General features: G+C 30.9%; 3 protein-coding genes and 1 long non-coding RNA gene across 14 annotated transcripts in view; 1 reads left to right on the top strand and 3 right to left on the bottom strand.

Annotated features, from left to right (window-relative positions):
- Positions 1 to 5,670, bottom strand: part of LOC114943660 (uncharacterized) — an 8,502-nt gene extending 2,832 nt beyond the window's left edge. Inside the window, exons 1-15 of one of the 6 annotated variants that reach the window (XM_085487599.1) lie at positions 5,581 to 5,646; positions 4,871 to 5,077; positions 3,545 to 4,782; positions 3,344 to 3,457; positions 3,111 to 3,263; positions 2,860 to 3,020; positions 2,695 to 2,776; positions 2,111 to 2,290; positions 1,817 to 2,036; positions 1,527 to 1,623; positions 1,150 to 1,361; positions 866 to 1,064; positions 468 to 713; positions 263 to 382; positions 41 to 183 (exon numbers count right to left, since the gene is read on the bottom strand). In XM_085487599.1, coding sequence (XP_085343725.1) covers positions 41 to 183; positions 263 to 382; positions 468 to 713; positions 866 to 1,064; positions 1,150 to 1,361; positions 1,527 to 1,623; positions 1,817 to 2,036; positions 2,111 to 2,290; positions 2,695 to 2,776; positions 2,860 to 3,020; positions 3,111 to 3,263; positions 3,344 to 3,457; positions 3,545 to 4,782; positions 4,871 to 4,988 — 3,283 coding nt within the window. In that variant the 5' untranslated portion in view covers positions 4,989 to 5,077; positions 5,581 to 5,646. Of the gene's footprint in view, positions 1 to 40; positions 184 to 262; positions 383 to 467; positions 714 to 865; positions 1,065 to 1,149; positions 1,362 to 1,526; positions 1,624 to 1,816; positions 2,037 to 2,110; positions 2,291 to 2,694; positions 2,777 to 2,859; positions 3,021 to 3,110; positions 3,264 to 3,343; positions 3,458 to 3,544; positions 4,783 to 4,870; positions 5,078 to 5,282; positions 5,540 to 5,580 lie in introns of those variants that run through there. The other 5 variants (XM_085487601.1, XM_085487613.1, XM_085487604.1 and 2 more) reach the window with 5 other exon arrangements.
- Positions 5,671 to 6,101: 431 nt separating this feature from the next.
- RpL7 (ribosomal protein L7) lies at positions 6,102 to 8,215 on the bottom strand. The gene is made up of 6 exons (XM_085487746.1): positions 8,134 to 8,215; positions 7,596 to 7,710; positions 7,301 to 7,476; positions 6,962 to 7,209; positions 6,477 to 6,574; positions 6,102 to 6,254 (listed from the first exon to the last, which is right to left on the bottom strand). Exons 1-6 carry the CDS (start codon positions 8,142 to 8,144, stop codon positions 6,144 to 6,146), a joined length of 759 nt encoding a protein of 252 aa, XP_085343872.1. The 5' UTR covers positions 8,145 to 8,215; the 3' UTR covers positions 6,102 to 6,143.
- A 192-nt stretch (positions 8,216 to 8,407) lies between these two features.
- Positions 8,408 to 22,875, top strand: part of LOC114943670 (uncharacterized) — a 64,479-nt gene continuing 50,011 nt past the window's right edge. Inside the window, exons 1-2 of the long non-coding RNA XR_003822065.2 lie at positions 8,408 to 8,546; positions 9,302 to 9,632. This is a non-coding gene — a long non-coding RNA (uncharacterized LOC114943670). The remainder of the gene's footprint in view (positions 8,547 to 9,301; positions 9,633 to 22,875) is intronic.
- Positions 10,017 to 22,875, bottom strand: part of hlk (hulk) — a 34,716-nt gene continuing 21,857 nt past the window's right edge. For 2 of the 6 annotated variants that reach the window (XM_029319321.2, XM_029319319.2), the window contains 13 exons: positions 16,898 to 17,029; positions 16,326 to 16,649; positions 16,048 to 16,236; positions 15,827 to 15,964; positions 15,282 to 15,407; positions 13,926 to 14,023; positions 13,671 to 13,755; positions 13,477 to 13,608; positions 13,191 to 13,373; positions 12,955 to 13,095; positions 12,429 to 12,752; positions 12,154 to 12,336; positions 10,017 to 12,063 (listed from right to left, as the gene is read on the bottom strand). In XM_029319321.2, coding sequence (XP_029175154.1) covers positions 11,876 to 12,063; positions 12,154 to 12,336; positions 12,429 to 12,752; positions 12,955 to 13,095; positions 13,191 to 13,373; positions 13,477 to 13,608; positions 13,671 to 13,755; positions 13,926 to 14,023; positions 15,282 to 15,407; positions 15,827 to 15,964; positions 16,048 to 16,236; positions 16,326 to 16,649; positions 16,898 to 17,029 — 2,243 coding nt within the window. In that variant the 3' untranslated portion in view covers positions 10,017 to 11,875. Of the gene's footprint in view, positions 12,064 to 12,153; positions 12,337 to 12,428; positions 12,753 to 12,954; positions 13,096 to 13,190; positions 13,374 to 13,476; positions 13,609 to 13,670; positions 13,756 to 13,925; positions 14,024 to 15,281; positions 15,408 to 15,826; positions 15,965 to 16,047; positions 16,237 to 16,325; positions 16,650 to 16,897; positions 17,030 to 18,494; positions 20,613 to 21,801; positions 22,117 to 22,875 lie in introns of those variants that run through there. The other 4 variants (XM_085487707.1, XM_085487704.1, XM_029319320.2 and 1 more) reach the window with 3 other exon arrangements.

Genomic DNA, 22,875 nt, shown 5'->3' on the forward strand with positions numbered 1-22,875 from the left:
AACTTTCTTACTTACATGGCTCAAGTAATTTAGTACTTACTGGTAACTGTGTTGTGATGAGCAAAGAAATGTTTGAATGCATTTATAAATTTTGTATTCTTTCGAACTTTGAGTAACATAGGAGAGGTGGTTGTGAGATCCCATAATGCGATATAACCATTGGTGAAACCTGCTGCAATGATACTAAAAGATGTTTGCGTTATTTTTACAGATTACAATATGCAAATCTTAAGAAGATTGATTTAAATCAGAGACATCTTACTTATGTCCATGTTCCTTTGTCCATGATATCTTAGTGCATTGCCAATCTTGTTTGTTATTATCGTATAACAATTGATTCACGACTAGTGTTATTACTGGGTCGGTCTTGTAAATCGGCAACCTTTGTATAAATCGTAATAAAAATATTATAAATAACGAGTTAACAGCAATACAAAATTATGATATAAAATCGTAATACGACTCACGAATTGCATTCTGATTTTTCAAATTTAAGTTCATCGGCAAATGGTAATGAATAAATATTTACGCATCCATCCGAGCATGCAGCCGCAAGTAATCCCATTCGTCTAAGCTTATTCTCTTCCGCTTTATAATTGCCGAGATCAACATCCTGATAGCATCCCGATGGACACCATTCCAAGCACCAAATCGTGCCATTATTATGTGCAATTGCATAGGCTAAAACAGGTGGTTCATTTGTACTATCGATGCTGAAAAAAGAGAATATATAAGATACGATTTCAATAATGTTATAAATCGTGTAAATATATATAATTCTGTATGAAAATTACTAAGTAATAGTTCCAATTAAATCCTCTTTTTAATTAATTCACTGTATGCAATATGATGCTTTTAGACTTACTTATGATTTAAACTTCCAATGTTCCATATTTGTATAATATTTGGTCCAGAATATTTATTTCCTATAGTATACTCGTCTTTCATAGTAGGATGTGTGCTAATTGCAATATATTGTGTCGGGTTTTTGATGTATATTGGTGATGGAATAGGTAACCATGCTGATGCCCATACAGGACCACCAACAAAAAATGTCGGTACACCTAAAGCAACATTATGCATAAATCACAATACATCATAAACTCTAATTTGTATGTAGTAAAATCTCAAGACATTCTCATTACATACCTTCATAAATATCGCTTTCAAATCTATTTAAACGCTTCCACTCTTCATCATTAGAATTTTCTACAAATTTTGCTGAATTGACCTTCACATGTTTGATGGCCATTGAAATTGTTAGTTTTGGAAGATACTCTGCGGCATTATTATTTTCCAATAACGTAAAAGCATTTGGCATATCGTCTTCGAATAACATAAGCTCATAATTCTTCAGTTCACTGTTACAAGTAACAAGAAATTATTAATAAGATTTTTAAATGAAGTATTAGCTTTAGGTTAATATTAATTTGCAAATTGAAAAATAGTTTATGTACTTAGTACTAATACTTAAGTTAAAATCAAATTCAAATTTTAATAACATTTGTATATTTGCAAGCACTTACAATTCTAGAGTCCAACGTAAAGTTGGTATGAAAGGTTTAGTTGATTGTGAACGTTGTACTATTTCTTTGTCTAAGAAAGCCATTTTATTATACATTCCTAAAATTGTGTAAATAATATATATTATTCAAAATATTTTAATTAATAATCTTTTATATTAGTCTTATAAGTCTTATAAGTGCTATAAGTCTTATAGCAAATTATAAATGTAGTTTAGGATCGTTTTTGAACTATACTAATATATTCGATTGAAATCGTTATTGGGATAATATGGTTTGTTTGTCCAACTTACTTGTGCCATCAGCAGTCATTTGTGTTTGTTTTGATGAACGTTTATGCTTTTTATCATATTCGATATCTTCTTCCGACGAATTATCTTCTTCATCTTTTTCAAAATCAGAATTTTCTAAATCCTTGTCTAAATCCTCATTGTCTGAATGAGTTTTTGTTATATGATCTATGATTTTATTTTTAGAATCTGCAGAAAACTTGCAAAGTTTACATATAAAATTCTGGAAAAGAAAGGCACTTTTTATTTATATACTTAATCTTTAAAATGTTCGAAAAATTGTAAAATAAATTGTACCTCTTGTGGAGTGAAATTACATTGCGAATAATGTTCGCATATGCTTTCGTAAGAAGAGCATGTATAAGTACATCCTACTTGTCTACAAGATGCAATACCTTGGGAAGCTATTTCTTTCTTCCATATACTTTTCCAAATCCCTGGTATTTTCTTTTTAAGTTCTGGCATTTGTATTTTGTTCTATAAATTGATAAATGTATATATATATACATGTAGTTCTATTTTTAACACTATTATTTAATTCCTTGACTAATTTAAGGTTTCAATTCTTTCTTACATAGAAACTTATCATTTATTTGTATCTTTTCAATTTTATAGATTGTATATAATTTTTATAACTAAGTCTTATAAATTATTAAGATTATATTAGTCTATTTAAATTAACTAAACAATATGATTTTTTGTTCTATTTCTCTTGTAAAATATAATTTGTTGGAATTCTTGTTGCTTTCTAAATTTTATTAACTCTTTAATTATGCAAAAAATGATCTGCCTCAAATTAGCCAAAGAATTTATCACTTATTACTTATATTATTTAAATTGATATGAATTTATAAACATAATGAATGAAACTTTTAACGTACAAGTATAGAAGAATCAAGTTTTGCTTTCTTTGCTGAGCATGCATCTTGCTCTTTCATGGACTCAATTATTTTTGGTGCTGCTCTGTAATTATAGAAAATTGTATAATATATCTATATATTACAAGTATAATATTAATATAAAATTTTTATTAAAAATATATCTACTTCTCTGCTGCTTTCCGTTTTTTACGCTCTGTTAGTATAACTAATGTTTCTTTATCTTTATCTTCTTCTAATTGTCTATGATAACGTTCATGCATTTCCATGGAAGAAGGCATCATAACGGATTTACAAATAGGACATGTCATCATTAATGCTTGCCTTTCCTATAATAACAAAAAATAAGGAAGTATAAAGAAAAATATAATATTAACGATAAAATACATTATATATATATGTATGTATTTTATACTTACATCTTCTGATTTTCCACAAAATTGCATATGTGATACAAAACCATTGACACTCCGTTTTGTAGTTTCACATTTTTCACAAGTTAAATATTTCTTTTTTAGTTTAAGAGCACGAGTCAATACTTTTTTTAATAATTTTATGTCATTTTCAAAGTCCTGTGAACAAACTCGGTTTTCATATAAAATTTTATCAGCAATATAAAAAAATTTTATAATATAATTAAAAATATTATTACCAATGGTTCCTCATTTTCTTGCCAAGCCATGTTATTATGTCGATGCAAATTATGTGAAGACCATTGTTTTTTTGGTACTTCTTCTTTACATTTAGCGCAAGTTATTAATTGTATCTGTAAAAAAAAAAAGTGAAAGTTTCAATTAAATTATATATATTACTTAGTCGGTAATGCAAATTTCTAAAATATATTATAACTTACTTTCTTTTCAGTAGTTGAAAAATCTGAATTTGTAGCATTTTCGATATTTATAACACTATCTGTTGTTGTATTCATTTCATCTAAATCTAAATTATTCTTCAGTTTTTTTGATTGAGAAGCATCTCTTCTCATCGTTTTAGGAACATATTCTGAATCTAAAGAATTATGTGTTATTCCTCTACCACGACCCCTACCACGTCCTCGACCTCGTCCTCTGCCAACTGGACGACCACGTTTCTTGACAAGAAGTTTATCTTCCACATGAGTAGTATCGCTTTCATCATCGCTTAAATCACTTACATTGGTAGTAACACTAATTTTATTAGATCTTTTACTACGTGTCATAGGTTCTGTAATGACATTGGAAATATCTTGCAATTCATCTTTTGATGTCTTTGGTGTATTTTGGTCTATCAAATTATTTTGTATTTTTTTGGGTCTACCCCTTTTCCTTTTGACATTTAATACTACAGGTACAGATGACTGGATTTGTTTTTCATGCTTCCCATTTATCTCACTTGTTTTACATTCTTGATGTATTGCATTAAATGTATTTTGTGAATCATTTTTTTCATTTAATTTTTGCAAACTTGTTTCATCATCATGGAATGCTTGAGATGGAATTTGTTTAATTGTTAAAAATTTATTTCCTTTACATTCTTCTTTTAATGGATTATTATCTGCATCTAATATTGATTGTGTTCTTTTTCTAGATAATTGTACTGAAGTTGACAAGTTATTTTTAACTTTAACTAATTTTGATCCTTCCATGTTATCTTTGATGCAAGCATCTAAATTAGAAGGCAGTGATTTTGTTGATTTAGCTGGTGTTGTAATTACTTCATTGAATGTTTGAATGTTGCTATTAAGACACACAGGCATTAATTCAGTTTTATATTCTGCATTTTGTGGAATAATTAATTTGTTAGATATAAGCACTTTGTCCGTGATATTTAATTTTACCTTTCCTTCATTATTTCTTATTGTATTTTTCATCATATTAAATTCTTGTTCCACTTTGTTACATTGATTTGCATTTATATTTATAGAATTTTTTGAATTATCTTGAGTAGAAATTGATATATTTTTGTAATTGTCATCATGTATATTTAAACCATTCGTGGTATTTTTATTTATTTCTTTTTCATTTTTAATATCAGGATAATTTTTGTGTGCCAATGTTTTGTCATATTTTCTCTTCATTTCTGATAATAAAACGTTTTTACTTGAAGTAGAAGCTTAAATTAAAGAAATAAAATAAGTATTAATGGCAAATTTAAAATAGTATAATTATAATATTTTAAAAAGTAATAAAAAAATTCTTACCATTAGCTACATTAATAGGCATTTTTATATTATTCTTAGATGCGGGTTTATCTGGTTTATGCATAGATGAACACTTATTTTCATGCGACATATCAGATATAACCTTTTTCTTATTCATATTTACAAATTCTTTTGCAGAATATAAATGAAAATTAAGCCAGTTGTCACTTATAAAAATTTAACTTTTGTTCTGATGCACTTTATTAGCTAAAAAAAATATTAACATTTTATCTATAGTCTATTTTAGATTATATGTACCAGTATAAAATTAATTATTTTTTAATGTTTAATATATTTTCAAATTATCAGATTTTATAACATTTTAATGTATAAAAAATATAAAGAAATGCTATCAAATAAAAAAAAGATTTCAGGGGATTTGAACGTGGAACGTATGATATTGAAGTCAAACCTCTTATTTACAACTCTAAAAATACATCGTGCACCACTGATTCAATTGGAAGGATATTTAGTATTTGCGAAGCGAGTTCATATTTAATTTTACAAAAAAAATTGTATAACTCCTATAACTTGATAATTATTGTTAAACATTAAGATTTTGCGATTCTAGATTTTTCGATGAAATGTGCATAGGTTAAATGTGTCATACAAGATTATATGCATCTGTACTTTGTGTGATTTACTATTAATATTAATTATTATATTATTTTATATTATTTACTCTTACACACAAATATTTTTTTACTTACTATATTATAATTGATTCTGATAAAAATATGTTATAATACGAAATCACACCATCACACACATGCATAAGATTTGCATAGCATTTTAGGCTATGGTCACAAGCAATGCAACAAGCGAGATTTTGATTGGCTATCCATCGTTTGATAGCGTAATGTTTCAAAATAAATGCTTTTCGCTTCAAACGATTTGAAACTTTTGTAGTGTCAAATGGAATGCATTCTCAAGAAATTATTTACATGAAAAACATGAAGAAGAATATTGAATTTCATTATATATAAAGTTGATGCATACTTGAAACATATAAGTCAAAAATTTTCTTTAATATCTTGGATTTTTACTCTTAATGTGATTTTCTAAAAAGATACTTTGCTTTAATTTTTTTAAAATTTACGTCACAAAGTATGCACAAATCTTATAACATTAATTTCAATTGATTAAAACATGTATGTTCATAGTATATAATAGAAACATATAATTAGTTGCATTGATGATATAATTAGTTAAGGTAAAACATAAAACATAATTTTCCGATTATAGAACTTTATTTATGAAGATTTTTATAAATCTATACCATACGTCTGAGAAGTTCATTAATTTTATCTTCTCGGTTTCCAAAGTCACCACCTTCTACATAATGGTTGGTCTTCTTACGCCATCCACCATTTGGTGTATTAAGCTAGAAAAAATTAAAAATTGAATTGTTAGATATGCGATATACCTTGTATAATTTAAGGAAAATGTTTGAGTTCATCTTAGATTTGTGATATTGAGATATCATTTATCAGCAAGAAAAACTCGTATTACTTTTCGACATTATTAGGAGGTTGATAGATTAAATTATTCTATAACCATGCCTAATGTCGTAATACAAAATATTGACATTTTTAATGAATCATACCTTGAAGGGCCACAGAAAATTGCTTGCATATCTGAACTTTGGGCCAACGGTGAATATTTCATGAATCAAATCCTCAGTACAAATGATATTAGATCGACCTAAGTAAAAATAAAAAAGATAGAAATTAACTTATCAGATTATTAATATTAATGTAATAACAAAGTTTTATATAATTTAAAAAAAGTGAATTTAATAAATAGTAAAGCAAAAAAATTATAAATTTTTGTATAATTTTCTGTCTTCACACTTGACTGTAAAAATTATGGCCAAGTTTTTCCCAAAAATTATTTCTTTAATTTTTGACAAACTGGAAGGGAGAATGTTTATATATTCTCAAGACTCCCATGGATTTGTCAACAAATTATTTGCAAAATATAACATGCAATTATTGTGCAAAATATAACATGCATGTTAATTGCACTTTAATTTTTCACTGATATTTATCATTTATTTGCATATAATATATGAAAAATAGTTTTACTAACCAAGTTTCTTTTCAATGATGGAGTTGCTAGTTATTGGTATACGTTGTTTATTTATCTTAGCAAATCCACGTTTGTAGATTAATTCACGAACTGATTTCAAATTAGGATATCCCCATGTAATGTAAGGTTCGACAATACGTAACATATTAATGGTTGCTTTGTTCAATTTCACAAAGACACCATTGTTGATCTGTTTTAGACGGAAGAGTTGTAATACCTTCCGTACTTTTGGAGCAACTTGATTCACACTAAAAGAATTGCAAATATATTATAATTGTTAAAGAAAATTTAAGACTTTAAAAAGATTTGTTTAATGTTAGCAACAATGTATCAACTTACCCTCGAATACGGATAATAAATGCTAGACGCGCTTCGCCAGGAATATAATAATTTCCACGATTTTTTGCTTGTCTAATCAATCTGATTTCATCTCTTTCCTTCCTTCTGTACTCCTTCACATATTTTTCAGCTCTATTAAAAATTTGTTTTCGCTTCTTGTAGCGATCCGCACGTTGCTGTAAAACAAGCAGAGTAATATAAAATAAGTTTATTTCTTTTACATCCACTTTATGAGAAAAATAATTTTTTTTAGCATGACAATGACGAAATCTAGTAAATAAAATGTAATAATTACCTTGATTGATATTTGGAGACGTGCAGCTTTGACTGTCTCACGGCGTTTTCTTTTCTTCAGCACCGATTCCGGCACTGCCGGCAATTTCTTGGGTGGAACCTCGCTTTCCTTTTTTCTGCAGAAAAATTTAATCATATTTAGGCCATCTTTGTTAATCCTAAATGTTTGATAAAACTTGTACTCGCAACTTAATGTTGATTGTAAAGTAAAGTTAGTGACAGTATTTTAACTATCGCTTATTGTAACAAATATTTATAATAATAGATAATACAATATATAATATCAATTATTGCTCAATGAAAAACCAAATGCGTTTTCGTCTGTAATAATAATAATGTATCATATTGGAGAGACCAGGCCCCTCCACCCACAAATTTCAAGTCGATAATTTGTATTGTTTCCTTTTTTTAACGCAAAAATATAGATGCACTAATATACATGCATAATAATAAATTGCTAATACAATGTCTGCGGAACTATAAAATCATATTTTCGGCTGATGCAGCCAGATTTTATCAGAGCTCCCGAGTTTACTTACACGTCAGCCATCTTTCCACGCGGTAAAGAAATTTTTAACCTCTGTTAACTTCACGTCAAAGAAAACTGAAACACATGATCACCCAACAAGAATGACAAACTTATAAGTGAATAAATTCTCTAGCCCGTTGACCAATGAGAGCCCGAGTCCAACGCGCGATTTTCAGTTAATTATTATAGTTCGCGTCGAGTCCAACAGAGAGCGTCGTGTGTACTAAATTCAAATCAATCGGCCTTCTAGAAATGATCCGTGATTCCGCTGAAACTGCGTGCCGCCAAAACTGCGGCGTCTCTGTGACGTACATCCGGGAGAGACGAAGAAGAAGCTTCGAGGCAGGTAACGCGCGCGTATATATCTTCGTGAAATCAATTATTTATCCCGCTTTAGGACTCTCACGCGACACATAATTGTAGGTAAGAATGATAATAAAGAAAAGATAGTCTAGTTTTCTAGATATATTAGTTTTAACTGTGCTAAAATAATAAGCAAAGTGAATTTCACGTTTCTATAACCGCAGATGAATGTGGTTCTAACCGGAGAATTTTGGCTGGAGAATTACAATAAAAACATTGCGAAAGAGCTAATTAAACCTGTTATTATATGGCTGTGTACTGCAATTGATAATAAATATATATCGGAATATGTAAAATATATATATGATCATATATATTTATCGATAAATTAATGTATATATGTATATATAATGTGTATATATATATATATATACATTATTAATATATATATATATAATATACAAATATACATATGTTATATATATATATATATATATAACATATGTATATATTTATATATTATATATCGAAATATATATCGAAATATATATAATAAATTAATGTATATATATATATATATATATATATATATATATATACACATTAATTTATTATATATATTCCGATATATATTATCAATTGCAGTACATATATCCTTATAATAACAAGTTTAATTATGTAACTCCTTTGCATGTTTTTATTGCAATTTTTTCAGCCAAAATTCTCTGATTAGAATTATTCGATCATCTGGTTATAGAAACATGAAATTCATTTTGCTTATTATTTACACGGTTAAAAATAATATATCTTATATATATATATATATATATATATATATATAAAATAAATTAATATATATATGTTTGCTGTTCAAGGTTAGATTTGCGGGATAGTGTATCTAGGAGCAGCGACGCGAAGTTAGTCGCGCGACTATATCGACTTCTCGCTGCGTTCGATATGATTTATCGAATGTCTCGGATCGGAGCATTCGGTCGGAGCGTGCAGTTTCGCGCGGTCGTAATATTTATATTTCCATCGTAATAAAGTGCGTATTGTGTGCGGGAATGTCGCGAAGTGTCGCGCGATCATTATATTGTGATAATTAATGCGAGTGTTAAGTAGTAAGTACTTTTTTTCGCGAATAATCGTGTGTGTGTTATCTGGAGAAGCAGCAGTGGAGAAGCCGCAAGGAACAACGAAAGACAGGTTAGATATATATGTTTCATCATCGGTGAGTGATTGATTACTAATCTACACTGAAAATAAAAATTTGTTAACTTAACTAAACCTTTCAATTAAATATAATTTTTTCAATTAAACATATAAAAATATTTTAATTAAATATAACATAAATATAATATAAATATAACATATTAAATCTAACAAAAGATACATTTGACTTAATTATTGTTAAATACTAATAATATATATATATATATATATATGTTAATTAACAAAATAGTAATTTAGTTGAAAGGTTTAGTCATGTTAACAAATTTTTTTTTATGTATTAATTGTTGAAATATATTATTTTGTATGTGATGCTTATCTGTGATGCCCCCTTTATATATTAAATAAAAAGTCAAATAATGCGATTTTTTTTTAACAATTCCAAGTATATTTTGGAAATTGGATTGCGCTTTTAAAGAGATATATATCTTTTTTATACACGCTCTCTTGAAATACTTCCATAAATACATCGCAGAATCAGAGAGAGAAAAGTATCCAAAAGAATTATATATAATATAATACATAACACATATATATAATATTACATTATCTATCTAATCCTGCGGACAAAAAAAAAAGATCTATATAAGAGAAAAATCGCTTTTTCATATAATACATCATTATTCACGCTCACGCGTTATAATTCTATTTACACTTGGCAGATGAAAATGGCATTTTTACGATTTGAAGTTGGTCCAAGGGTGCGTTTCTTTTTTATTCATTGTAGTAACGATGACTCCCTTCGATTAGTTCCCTTCGTTAAATGACTGTATAAAAATAAGTTCTTTATGTCATTATATATATATATATATATATATATATATATATATATAATTACATCGAATCGTTACAAGTTAACGATAATTCATTATTGCGAAGGGTCACATTGATAAGAGCTATAACCGTACATAAACTAAAGAAGTTTGAACGATCGCAGACCGCTGTCATGTCTATACCAGTCATTACTACTTACTAACAACAATAATATAATAATTATATATCATAATAATAATAATAGTAATTATAATGATAAAATTATGATATAATCATAATGGTAATAATAGCAATAGCAGTAATAAAAGTATTAATAATTAGTATCAATCTAAAAATAATTTTTAGATGGATAATAAGTAATAATTATAATAATTATATTAATGAGATGATGAGATAATGATGATAGAGATGACAGTAACCTTATTCTAATGATATTCTAATATTCGGCAGAGGTCCTAGGTATTCCTTATTGAAAAAAAGAACAGATCGCGATGATATTTAATTGATATTTAAATATATTTATATCGGAATTTCTCTGTATGATACCAAAATCTAGGGTTGGCGTTAAAATGTTGCATTAAATAGGGGCCAAAAATATTCGCGCGAACAAACATTATTATATGTTTTACTTCCTTAATATTATATGTATATCATATTTTTATTATATAATATATTTTTTAAATATATATATATTTAAATATTTACTATGATATTAATATAATATAATTATATATAATAAATTAAATAATTAAATATCCCAGCGAGAAATCGTTCGTCAAATCGACTTCAATTCGACGTCGTATTGAACAATTTGACATCGATTCGATAACGAATCGACATTGTTTCGACCATCATTTCTCGCTGGGGTGTATATATTTAAATATTCATTATATATATATATATATATTTTTATTTAAAAATATATATATATATTTTTTTTTTAAATCTCTCCTTGTGTATTCTCTGGGGCAAAGAATGTATAATAGTATCGATGTTAATTTTCAAAAAGTTATTTTTCACGGTTCATCTCGTAAATACTCGCTTTTCATAATTCGATAATTAAAAATCGCGCACGTATATATATACGCGTGCGATTTACTTTCGATCCTTACATTCAAAATAATCGTTCACAAGGTTCAATAAACGCATTCTCTCCCTCTCTTTCACGCAATATTTTCATTCAACATTTGACAGCGGTCCGACAAGGCAGGTCGCTTCATTGTTCTCGTTCCAACGCGGTCATCGTTACCATTCGTTCTTATATCGCTTTGAGCGCCATATATATATATAAATCGTTCGTGCCGGACGAACCTATCCGCGCATACCTGTAATCATACGGGAATCAAAGTATCGAGAATATCGAGCAGCACACAAGCGCGAAAAGAGTTCACGAGTCCTGTCTTTTTCTTTTTTTTTACACTTCCGTATCGAGCGCGTTTTTTCTTTCACGCTTGCTTAGGATGCGCGACGGGCGCGGACGGTTCCGAGCGGAAACACGACAGGAGGAAACCGGTGTACATGAGGAAGAGGATGGTGATGGCGATCAGCATGTACATGTAGATGTTCAATTCCGGCTGTCGGTATCTGTTCTTGCGGAGCCACTCGAGAACATCCAGATCATTGTGCAGGTCACCTAGAAAATAAGAATTGATCGAAACATCATTGAAATGCGACTACAAATATTTTTGTTCTGATCAAAGATTTTTTCTACGATATCTCTTACCTCTGTAAATACTAGGGAATCGTTTGCGAAAATAGACGAGAGCAGGTAGCTTGGTAACTCCCCACTTCCTAGCGTATCTGGGATCTGCCATTTTAACAAATGTAATGTCCAGATTGTCAATCTCGCCGTCGATCTCCTCCAATTTCTTGTCCACATCCTCGCTTTCTTGACTATCGTGTTCATCTGAAAATGTTGGGCGTAATGGTAAACGATATATATAATCAAATTCACCGGCATTATAATTTATAGTTCTTGTATTTTTTTTGTTTACTCACAAAAGAAGACCGCAAGGAACTCGTTCTCATCCAATAATTTATCCAGCATTTTTTTGTTAACTTCCTCGATTTCATTTTTGATCTCAAATACATCTTGAGAAGTGAGCCACTGCAGGATCTTTTCTTCTTGCATGAGATCACCGTCGTATGTGAGTGGCGTTTTCTTTCGGAAATACACGAGGGATGGAACGTTGAGAATGCCATATTTTTCGGCAGCTTCCGAGCTAGAGATCTTAACGAAGTCGATACCAAAAAGATCAGCTTCGCCGTCGATTTTCTCCAACGCTTCCATGATTTCGTCACATTCAGGGCAATCTTCATCATCTAGAAAATATAGAATAAAATACAGTTACTTATATTTCAAAGTAATAAAAATGTCTAAATTTTAATTACTAATTACTAAATTTATTAATTATTTTATTAATTAATTACTAAATTTTTTTGAACCGCAAAGAATAAAAAAGTATAGGTATAATTCAAAGTGAATACGCGCTTAGTAAGGAACAAAATGAGATTAAAAACTTACAAAAGAAAACAGCTAAGAAGGGAGATTCATCGAGAAGTCTCTCCAGCATTCTCTCGTTGACAGATTCTATTTCATCGGCTAGTTCTCGATTGTCATCGTCGATCAGCCACTCGAGGACCGATTCTTCGTTTTGAAGGTCCCCTAACGCGCACGTAACATTTCAAAATTTTATATATTCATATTTGTTATAAAATAACTAGAATTTTTATTAAAATATAGATAATAGATGGCCGAACCTTCGAAGATTAGAGGATTGCCATTTCGGAAATAGACGAGTGCCGGAAACGTTTTGATCGAATATCGTTTCGCCAATTGTGGATCTTGAATTTTCACCATATGAATACCAAATACGTCACACTCGTCATCTACCCTTTCCAAACCCTCCAAAATTTCGTCGCATATATGACAGTTTTGTTTAGCTATGACATTGATGTTACATTTATTTTATTATATAAATAATCGCCAGAGCTCTTATTCATTTTGAGAGTAATTAACTTAATATAATTAATATAATTAACTTACTGAAATAAACCGCTAAATATTGTGTTTCCTCAACGGATGTTTCTAGCATAACTCTTGTGATCAGTTCTATTCGATCTTCCGTTCTTTGAGTAATCAACCATTGTAACACTTCCTCTTCCACAGCGAGATCACCTATATAAATAGATAATCGTTAATAAAATAGATTGGGAAAAGTAATTATACAAATTACAGACCTGCGAACACATTTGGCATTTGTTTCTCAAAATAAACTAATACTGGAAAGTCCGTCACCCCGTAATCTTCGGCTACCTTGAAATCCTATAAAAAGAAAGAGAGAGAGAGAATGGGAGAGATTTTTAGCATTAGTTTTTATTTTCGAGATGCACTTTCTATTCTTTTTATTTTTTGCCAAATTATTGCCTCATTTGTTAATTTAAAATAAATATAAAGTAAGAAAGATGAGTCGTTAATCTATTTATTTTACTTACTTGCGTTTTTACGAATGTGATGCCGTGTCTGTCGCAATCGTCATCAATGTTCTCCAATTCTTCAAGTATTCCCACGCATTGCGCACATTCGTCAGGATCTGAAGGGAGATTTTATTATTATTGAATCCTTTCTCATTGAAAAATCGCGATCTCGAATAGTCTACTTCAACAATATAAAGAGGCACTTTTAACACTAAATACTAAAAGATCACACATCGATATCGTTGATGCGAATGTAGTCTACTCGATACGAGGGAGAAATCTGCTAGATACAAGGCAAGTATACACATAATGAAGGATAAGTAGTATTACAACAACGATCAGACGATCGATCAACAAATTACACGTGTGATGTTTCAACTCTCAGCGATATTAAAGCATTTCATATCATTGATATAAGACTAATAATAAACGAAAAAGAATTTTGCATGCTCATCGGGATCTGTAGGTCACTACTGCTTGGCTGCGTGTTCTGTTCTCATATGTTGCATGCTTTGCTCTCGTGCACGTGCACCTGTGTAACTGTGTAATTGTTGTACATAGAGAATACATTGGAAAAAGAGAGAGAAAGAGAGAGAAAGAGAGAAAAGGAGAAAGAGACAGAAAGAGAGAGAGAGAGAAAAAGAGAAATACATTGTTTCTTGGAGAAAGCGTCCTATGAATATATGGCCTGAAAAATGACGGTTCTACGTCCAATTCTTTATTAGTTATAAAATGAAAATAATCGAAAGAACACTGATGATTAAAAGGAAACCATTTCAAGTGCATACATTTTTTTTAAACGTAAAAATGTGAAATTTTGTTTATTTTGATATTTTAATTATCATGATAAGTTTATAGAAAATAGTAATACTGAATAGAAAATATATAACAAAATTGCCATACATTAATCATCGGTATTCCTTCATAATCTCTTATGAAAAAGCGCATGCACTATAATACTATGCGTACAATTGTTCCGAATTCTGAACAAAGTTTGCATATATCGCAAACTTAATGAATAAATTACATGCTCGAGCACGGAGAAAAAGTTTGCTGGCACAGTGTATCTTATATTTTAAATTTAGCAAATTTGCTTTTTTCAATTTACATATTCAGCAATTTTTCTATTTTATATTAACATGCAGATTCTGCAATATCAATCCAAAATGATTATAATAATTGGCGATTTTTCTGCGACAGCTAATTTCTTTTTCTCCGTCTGTACTCTGTGGGAGATTGTGTGATCTGGGCTGTGATTGAAAGAACTAATCTGGAACATAGATTATAAACCATAGAGAGAAGGGAGAGAGAAAATAGAGAAAGATAGAGAGACGGCAAGAAAGCTCGGGGGCCTATTAAATTGTTCTCTCTTGCTTTGATCTGTTGTACCATCGACGTCCTCGGACGCATCTCCATGTTCCGCGGTCTTGTGCTCCTGTTTGTGGCGCATCTGCTTGCGGTACGCTTTTGATTGGCACATGTCGCAAAGCGTTCTGTTCCCTACGGCATTAGTACACAATGTGTACGGCATCGGAGCAATAATTAGACGGCGGGAAGTAACGTATAGAACGAAGGAAAGTCAAATAAGCGGGCTGATCATTCGTTTGTTAAATATAGTTAGCACTTTTTTCAGTTACGTGAAATTATGTAACATTAGGATTGATTTAAAGATATACAACGATTAGGGAATATGGAAGGGATGGGGGAGAAAAAAAATGATGTATATAGACATATAAGAACTTAGAATGCAACACTATTCTATGGATTTGTTCATCGAGATAGTAATTATATATATATTGTATCAGTTAAGAAACGCGATGAAAATAGGAATAAAAAATAGATCGAAGTCGAATGTCGCCAAAGACTGTTCGGCAATTGACCCCCGCGATCCCGTGAAAATTATTCACTTTATAACTTACAGAAATATACGGCTAAAGAATCCGATTCTCGTATCAAATGTAGAAGATCCTCGCCTTCCAGAGCCTCGATTACCTCACCCGACGGGTCTTTTTGCGTTAATAACCATTGCAAAATTTGCTCTTCCTCATACAGATCACCTGTTGAAAAAATATTTAAAAATATTTTCAATTTGTCTATTTTTATATCTCTTTCTAATTAATAAGAAATTTGGGTCTTGTACCTGCGTATATAACTGGTTCTTTTGACCCCATTTTGAAGAATAGAATAGCTGGTAATGCGAAAACACCATAATGTTTGGATAATTGTTTGTCATCGATTTTGACGAATTTAATACCGGCTCCATCGGCTTCATCGTCGATATGTTCGATCTCCGCCAATACTCGGTCGCATTGTTTGCAGTCGTTGCTGTCTAAAACATACGCGCAATGTATTAAAAAAAAGAATAGCAAGAAAACGCTAATTGCGCGCGTTGAGCTGTTATATCACACTGACACTCACAGAAAAATACGGCCAGGTAGTCGGTCGATTGTCGAACTTTTTGAAACATTTTCTTGTTGATACGCTCTATGTGATCGGTGAGTTCCATATTTTCCGGATTGGTTAACCAATCGAGGATCTCCTCCTCGTCATCGATATCACCGTCGTAATTAATATATTTACCCTTGCGGAAGTAAGTGATACCAGGTGGATTTCGAAAACCGTATTTCTTTGCCATCAATCGATCCTTCAATCTCACGATTTTTATTCCGTACTCCGCAGCCTCGTCGTCAATTAGCTCGATATGTCTAAGCACCCTAGGACTTTCTGGATCCTCCTCTTTGTCTGCATTTTTAAATCATTTTTTATATATTGTAATATATAAAATTTCAAACAAGCATAATATTTCCTATGTGTATAATATTTTGATTGTATGTAAGTTCTTTTATTTTTTTTTTCAATAGCTATTAAATTTATTTTTAGTGACCGAATATGCAATTATAGTATTTAAAAAAATAAAGCAAAGAGATAAATGCAAGAAGAAAAAAATTATTTTGTTATTTTTGTGCAAAATATATTGACTTGTTTCTTACAGAATATAACAGCGAGAAATTCTTTTATCTCGATGTATTTGATGAAAGTCTCACGATCAATTTCTTCTATGCTCTCGTCGGTTTTTTGTTTCACCATCCATTCAAGTACTTCAGTCTCATCAAGGAGATTACCTAAATGTTGTACATTAACTCAATTGATTACTTATTAATCAGTTATTTGATTAGAGTTAAATTAGTGTTAAAATAAAAAAGTTTTTATTAAAAACTTCATAATTCTTTAGGAGAAAGAGATATCTACAATTAGTCTTATAATATTTTAAAATATTTTTTCGAAAAAGGATCTTTGACATTATTTGAAATATTAAGAATAAATTTCAAATCATTGAGTAAATAATCGAATTTTTTACAATTTTTTCAAAATTGAAATTTTATATATTACTTAGATATATGCAAAATAGATATTTTAAATGTAAAATGTAGACAAAGCTCTAAAATAGCTTTAGGATGAATTTAGCACACAGAAAAATAATAAACATAGTTTGTATAAAAACTTTGTCTTACCTGATTTTGTTTCCAAATTATACGCGTTTTTGCGTTCCAATAGTTCAATATTTCTCATTATAAACTGAGCTGAGCGTGATTTATTTTAACTGTTTCTATAAACCTTTTATTCCTTTTTATTCTTTATATATAACTTTATTATTTCAGAGCATTTTTATGATTTTTTTTATGAATTACTTCAGTGTTATTCTTTGAATGGAGTAAAATATATCAAACATTTTTAATGAATTCTAGTTTGTATTTGAAGTGATAATGACAAATTGTACACGAATGCAAAAATATAACAGACAGATTTTCTTTGAAAACAGATTTTTGTAAAGACATTACTCTAGCTCAGTACATATTGAAAAATATCTACGTTTATTATTACATTCATTTATTTTACTAAAAAACAACACATGCTGGTACAACAATAATTTTATTAAAATTGACGCTGTTCTGGAATGGCTATTCATATATTCCTATCACTTTTTCCTAATTTTCTATAAAATTGTCTTATCATTTAAAATGTGTGAAGACTTTTGCAATTAACTTACCCTCTTAATACGATGATCACCATATAAAATTAAAGAAAATTTTACGTATGCTTAATCTATTAAAAATTATTATTTATGAATTAGATGCAAATCTTTATTTAGAAAAGATTTAAAAGCTGAATGACACTGAAACAAATATTTTAACTTGTTTAGAGATTACATGAAAAAATAAATGAGAAATAAACTTGTTTTGATAATAGCTTAATAGAGATTAATAAATATAATTATTTAAGAATACGAATAAAAGTAGTCAAATTTTTAAAAATGTTGACATATTTTGTTGAATACAGTATAAATATTTAATAGTGCTTAGTAGTGCTTTTTATAAATTCTATCATAGTTAATATAATTATCCTTTTATGTGTGCAATTTTTTTAAATATGAGAGTTTATAATTTTTTTCTTTGAATATTCTATAATGAATTTGAAATTTACAACAAAACATTATTGCATCAGGGATTGCATGTAAGCGTACATAAAATAATGGAGCCTGTACCATTATTAAAGATGGTGGGCAAAGCAAATGATATTAACAAAGGATATTAGGAAATGTATTTATTGTTATCGTATAATATCGACTTTTATTATCGTACATACTGTTCTTATGCGAATAACGAGGACTTATTGGCTCGCACGCTACGTTCATGTGCGATAAATTCACGACGTCTGATAATTATGATCACAGATACACAGTGTGACAAATTAATTTTGCATTGATCGCAAAATCCTCATCCGTTTGTGACGCGATGAATTTCTCTAAAGTATCTAAAATGATCGATTTTTCGCTCCTATACGTCAGAATATAACATATTATTACGTGTATCTCACTTGTAATTTGACAGTTCTGAGAATGACGATATACTTGTATCTTACGCAAATTATCGGAGCGATAAAACGGTGAATACAAGTAACGAGGTATTTCAATGTTTAATAAATAAATAAATAAATAAATAAACACCTCTCTATAACGTGGTTTCTTCGCACGATCTAATCGCGCATCGTCGAAAAGTTCTTCATTTACATTTTGTGTCGGTTTTTATGCAGTTACGTGTCGGTTTTTAAGCTAAATAAAGCGATTAGTAATAGTAGTGGAAGCAACTAGAGAAACTCACGTGAGCCTCGATGCAAAGAATCGTAAAATATTATAAAGAGAAAGCAGAATATATTTCTGTCGGGACTAAAAAGTAACGTTTTTTCAAGAGAAACAATATATACAATTATATATATTCGCAATTTATAAGAGACTTTTATTTGTAATGTTGTAATGTGTTTTTTATATATTATTCTTATAAATTCTGAAATTAAAAATTTTAAAATAGATATTGATGATAATAGTTTTTATTTTAATATTCCAGCAATTTTAATATCATTAAATATATCATTAAATTTGTAATAATTAGGCGAGTCTGATTTCTCTTTAGAATAAAAAAATTGATGTAAAAACACTATAAGAATTCCGTATCATTAAGAAATCTTGTCATTAATAAATTATAGACAAGAGATTTATTTATAGTTTCAAATTAACTCTGAGCCTCAATTCTGTTTCACATTCTTAAGATTTTTGTCTTAGGAAAATAAGGAAGGAAAAAGTTAGATTAGCCTCAGAGTAAAATAGATTTAGTTAAACAAAAATTAACCTCATGTTAAATTAATAGTCAGAGCGTGTACCGTAAAATCTAGGTAGAACACTATGATGATCATCTCAACATCGACAACAATGACTTATACACCTTTCTTTTTCTCTGTCCGTCTATACTATAAAGTTCTACCCTTTACAAATATTACCGATGAAATGCAACAGAAGGTGGTATCGCTCTTTGTGACGTTAACGGGTTAACGAGTAAAACAAAACCGATAAAATTCAGCGTTAGACAATAATCGGATGTTAAAGATCAAAAACTCTATATAAGAAATGCAATGTTGCGAGAATAATTCTGTCTATTGCGTGATTATCGACAGATACCGGACTGCTCATTTATCAAATGTTGTTCTTCTCGAATATCTTTAACGTCATATATATATATATATATATATATATATATATATACTTAATATATATTGTAATTTTTTTTAATGTCCTTTTCGATCGTAGAATGTTTCTGAACATTAGAATTGTGAATTCTTATTACATGAGAATCTCGCAGATATTTATTCTTCTGCGCGTAACATACGGATGAACACATCGAGAAGAAAGATGCGACGATATCATTGACTATAGCGATGAAGATGGCATTTTGTATTATGATGCTGATAAAACGCTGATACTATAATAACGAGAACGTTAATGAGTTCGCGGACGAATACGATGATGGACGATAATTGTAACTGACGACGATGATAGGTGATGATAGAGACGATTTTAAATGGCTACGAGGCATTTTGTTTCTTTAAGAAACGTGAAGTCATGATTCGCTCAATGGCGATATTCTTTGGTTTCTTGTCCGGTTTAATTGTTGCTCGTGGCTTCTTCCGTCATCGCGCGCACTTTTTCGTCGCATTTTTTTTTCTTCATTCGATCACCAGTTTGACGATAATTGTAGTAGACGAGTAGTACTCTCTCTTCATTCCCTAATCGTCGTTCACAGCTCGATCTCGCGCATCCGGACGCCGATGTGTCGGTCGTTTAGACCTTCATGAGGTAAGGAATTCCAGCTATAACTGTAACAGCCCACAACCCCGACCCAACTCTCAGTGAGAGGATAGACAAATCATTCTCACGTACGCTTTTTACATTGCGCCTTTACATATTCTAACTACAATCTTGTCATTCGGTCTTTCTTCAACGATGATGTTCGTTCGAGGGGACACGAGTACTTTGAATTCAAAGCGGATGTTTCCAATCGATCAAACCTCGGGAGAAACTAGCTATCTATCACTTGTGAAGAAGGAACTTATTTAATTTTTGTTTAAAACGGAGCTAGATTCACGAATTGTTCCCCTCGAGCGATCGTATCACCGAGGCGAAGATTATTTTACAAGATTTCAATGATAGTTACGCGCAACTTATTATTTACAAACTCATCAATTAAGAGGAGCAATTTTGCATAATTCGTAAATATAGCCTCAGCCCGGTCGCCGAAGCATTTGAGTCTCATTACACGATAATAAATTACATTTTCCGATTGATCGGCCGTGCCGTTGATTATTCGATAAGTTTTAACGAATCGTTCGGCGCGTTCAAACGAATCGGTGTTCGTTATCCCGACGACTCGAGGATTCGAAGGATCCAGCCGCCGCGCCGGTGCCAGCCGCGTAGACGTCACGTGTCTTCGATCGTCTTGCTCATCCGGAAGTTGCGCGTCGTTGACGCTCTTCATGGACCGCGCGAGATCCGCGAGGTACCTGCGTCCGAGATACGAAGACGAAGAGTCAGGTGTTTTATCTCCGCTACGAACCTTCTCGCGCAGGTGGCTCGAATTTAGAAAATTTTTCTTCGAGTCCACTCGTTCCCTGTTTTTTTTCTCCTCTCCCCTCATTGTTTATTACGCTAAACATCTATGTTTATCGGTCGCTATCTTTTCGTTAAAAAGATGTTTCTCGTTAAATCGCTGCCCACCGCAGACGCGCGGCGTAATCGGCTGTCGTTGAAAGTTCTTGCTTTTTGAATTTATGATTTATATGATTTCGTATGTTTCTGTCACACTGGATTTTGTTCCAAACAACAAGTTGATGAGACGATTTTTGTATTGATGCAAATTTATCTTCCTCGGTGAATATATATATAAAATAAAAATATATATATATATATTTTTTTTTATGTTACGTCGAATCGCGGATCGACGTAGCACGCGTACGTGGGGGGCAGCCATTTAACTTTTTCTCACATAGCTGATTGTAATATATTTACCGCTTCCAAAAAATCCTCTCTTGGCCTTGGACTTGGATTCCTTCGCGTCGCTGTCGACTTTCGATATCGTCGCTAATTTTTTGCTGTCCTTGACCGTGAGCTTGTTTATCGGCTTCAGAGCCGGCAGTTGTGGCTTATCCGTACTGCCGGTACCTTGCAATTTGCGCTTGTCCTTGGCAATCGGACTGATTTTGGTGACCTTGGCGACCTTGGTGCTGTGGGCGAGCTTGGCAGGACAGCACTGGTAGGGCTCATAGGAGGGAATCTTGGGTTTCGCGCTTTTACCTCCCATCCCGATGTAGAAACAGCCGTCGCCTGCAGTAAGCAAATATACAACGAGTCAGATACAAAGAGTATGAGAGAAATTTATAAGAATTGGCTAGCCTATGACTGATTGGTCTCGTCGCACGAGTCAATCTAAGTAAATGGAACGTGGATAAAATGATAATTGAAATTGGGGTGATAAATGGTCAAAATGACAAATAGAAAATGGGAAAAAAGAGGAAAATGAGAAAAAGAAATAAACGAGACATTGGAAACGAAAAAGAGAGAATCGAGGAGAAACGAAAATATATATTGACTCGTGCGATCTCGACGCTGCTAGCGTATAAAGAACGTTTCACTGCAATCTTAATTGCTTAGCAAAAGCCAAACGTGCATGTTTTTAATAGACAATGTTTTAATAGAGAATCTCGCGGCGAGTCGACGACTCTTTCTAACAATTTTAAAATGTGAACTAGCCTCCTTTTCGACCATATTTAATAGCATTTTTTATAATGCCATTTACATAGCTTAATATTTACAATTTTGCGTAATATCTTACGTAAAATGCAGAAAACTCTAATGAAAAAAAAATTATTGAAATTTACCGTAATATTACGCGAATCATGTTACATTAATCTAAAATGTCTCCTCCGTTCTCATTTTTTATTTACTCTTTCGGAGACTAGTCCGATTCTTCTCGACTCGGAATATGCTGCAGACGACAGCTGTCAATTACACAGGAACTATCGGCTCGCTTTGGAGATGCCCGTATTATAGCGGGTGAAAATGCGACCGAGACTGGAGCTACGC

The sequence above is a fragment of the Nylanderia fulva genome, unplaced genomic scaffold, assembly GCF_048542155.1.
Source record: "Nylanderia fulva isolate GAGA-0341 unplaced genomic scaffold, ASM4854215v1 Scaffold11, whole genome shotgun sequence".
NCBI lineage: Eukaryota > Metazoa > Arthropoda > Insecta > Hymenoptera > Formicidae > Nylanderia > Nylanderia fulva.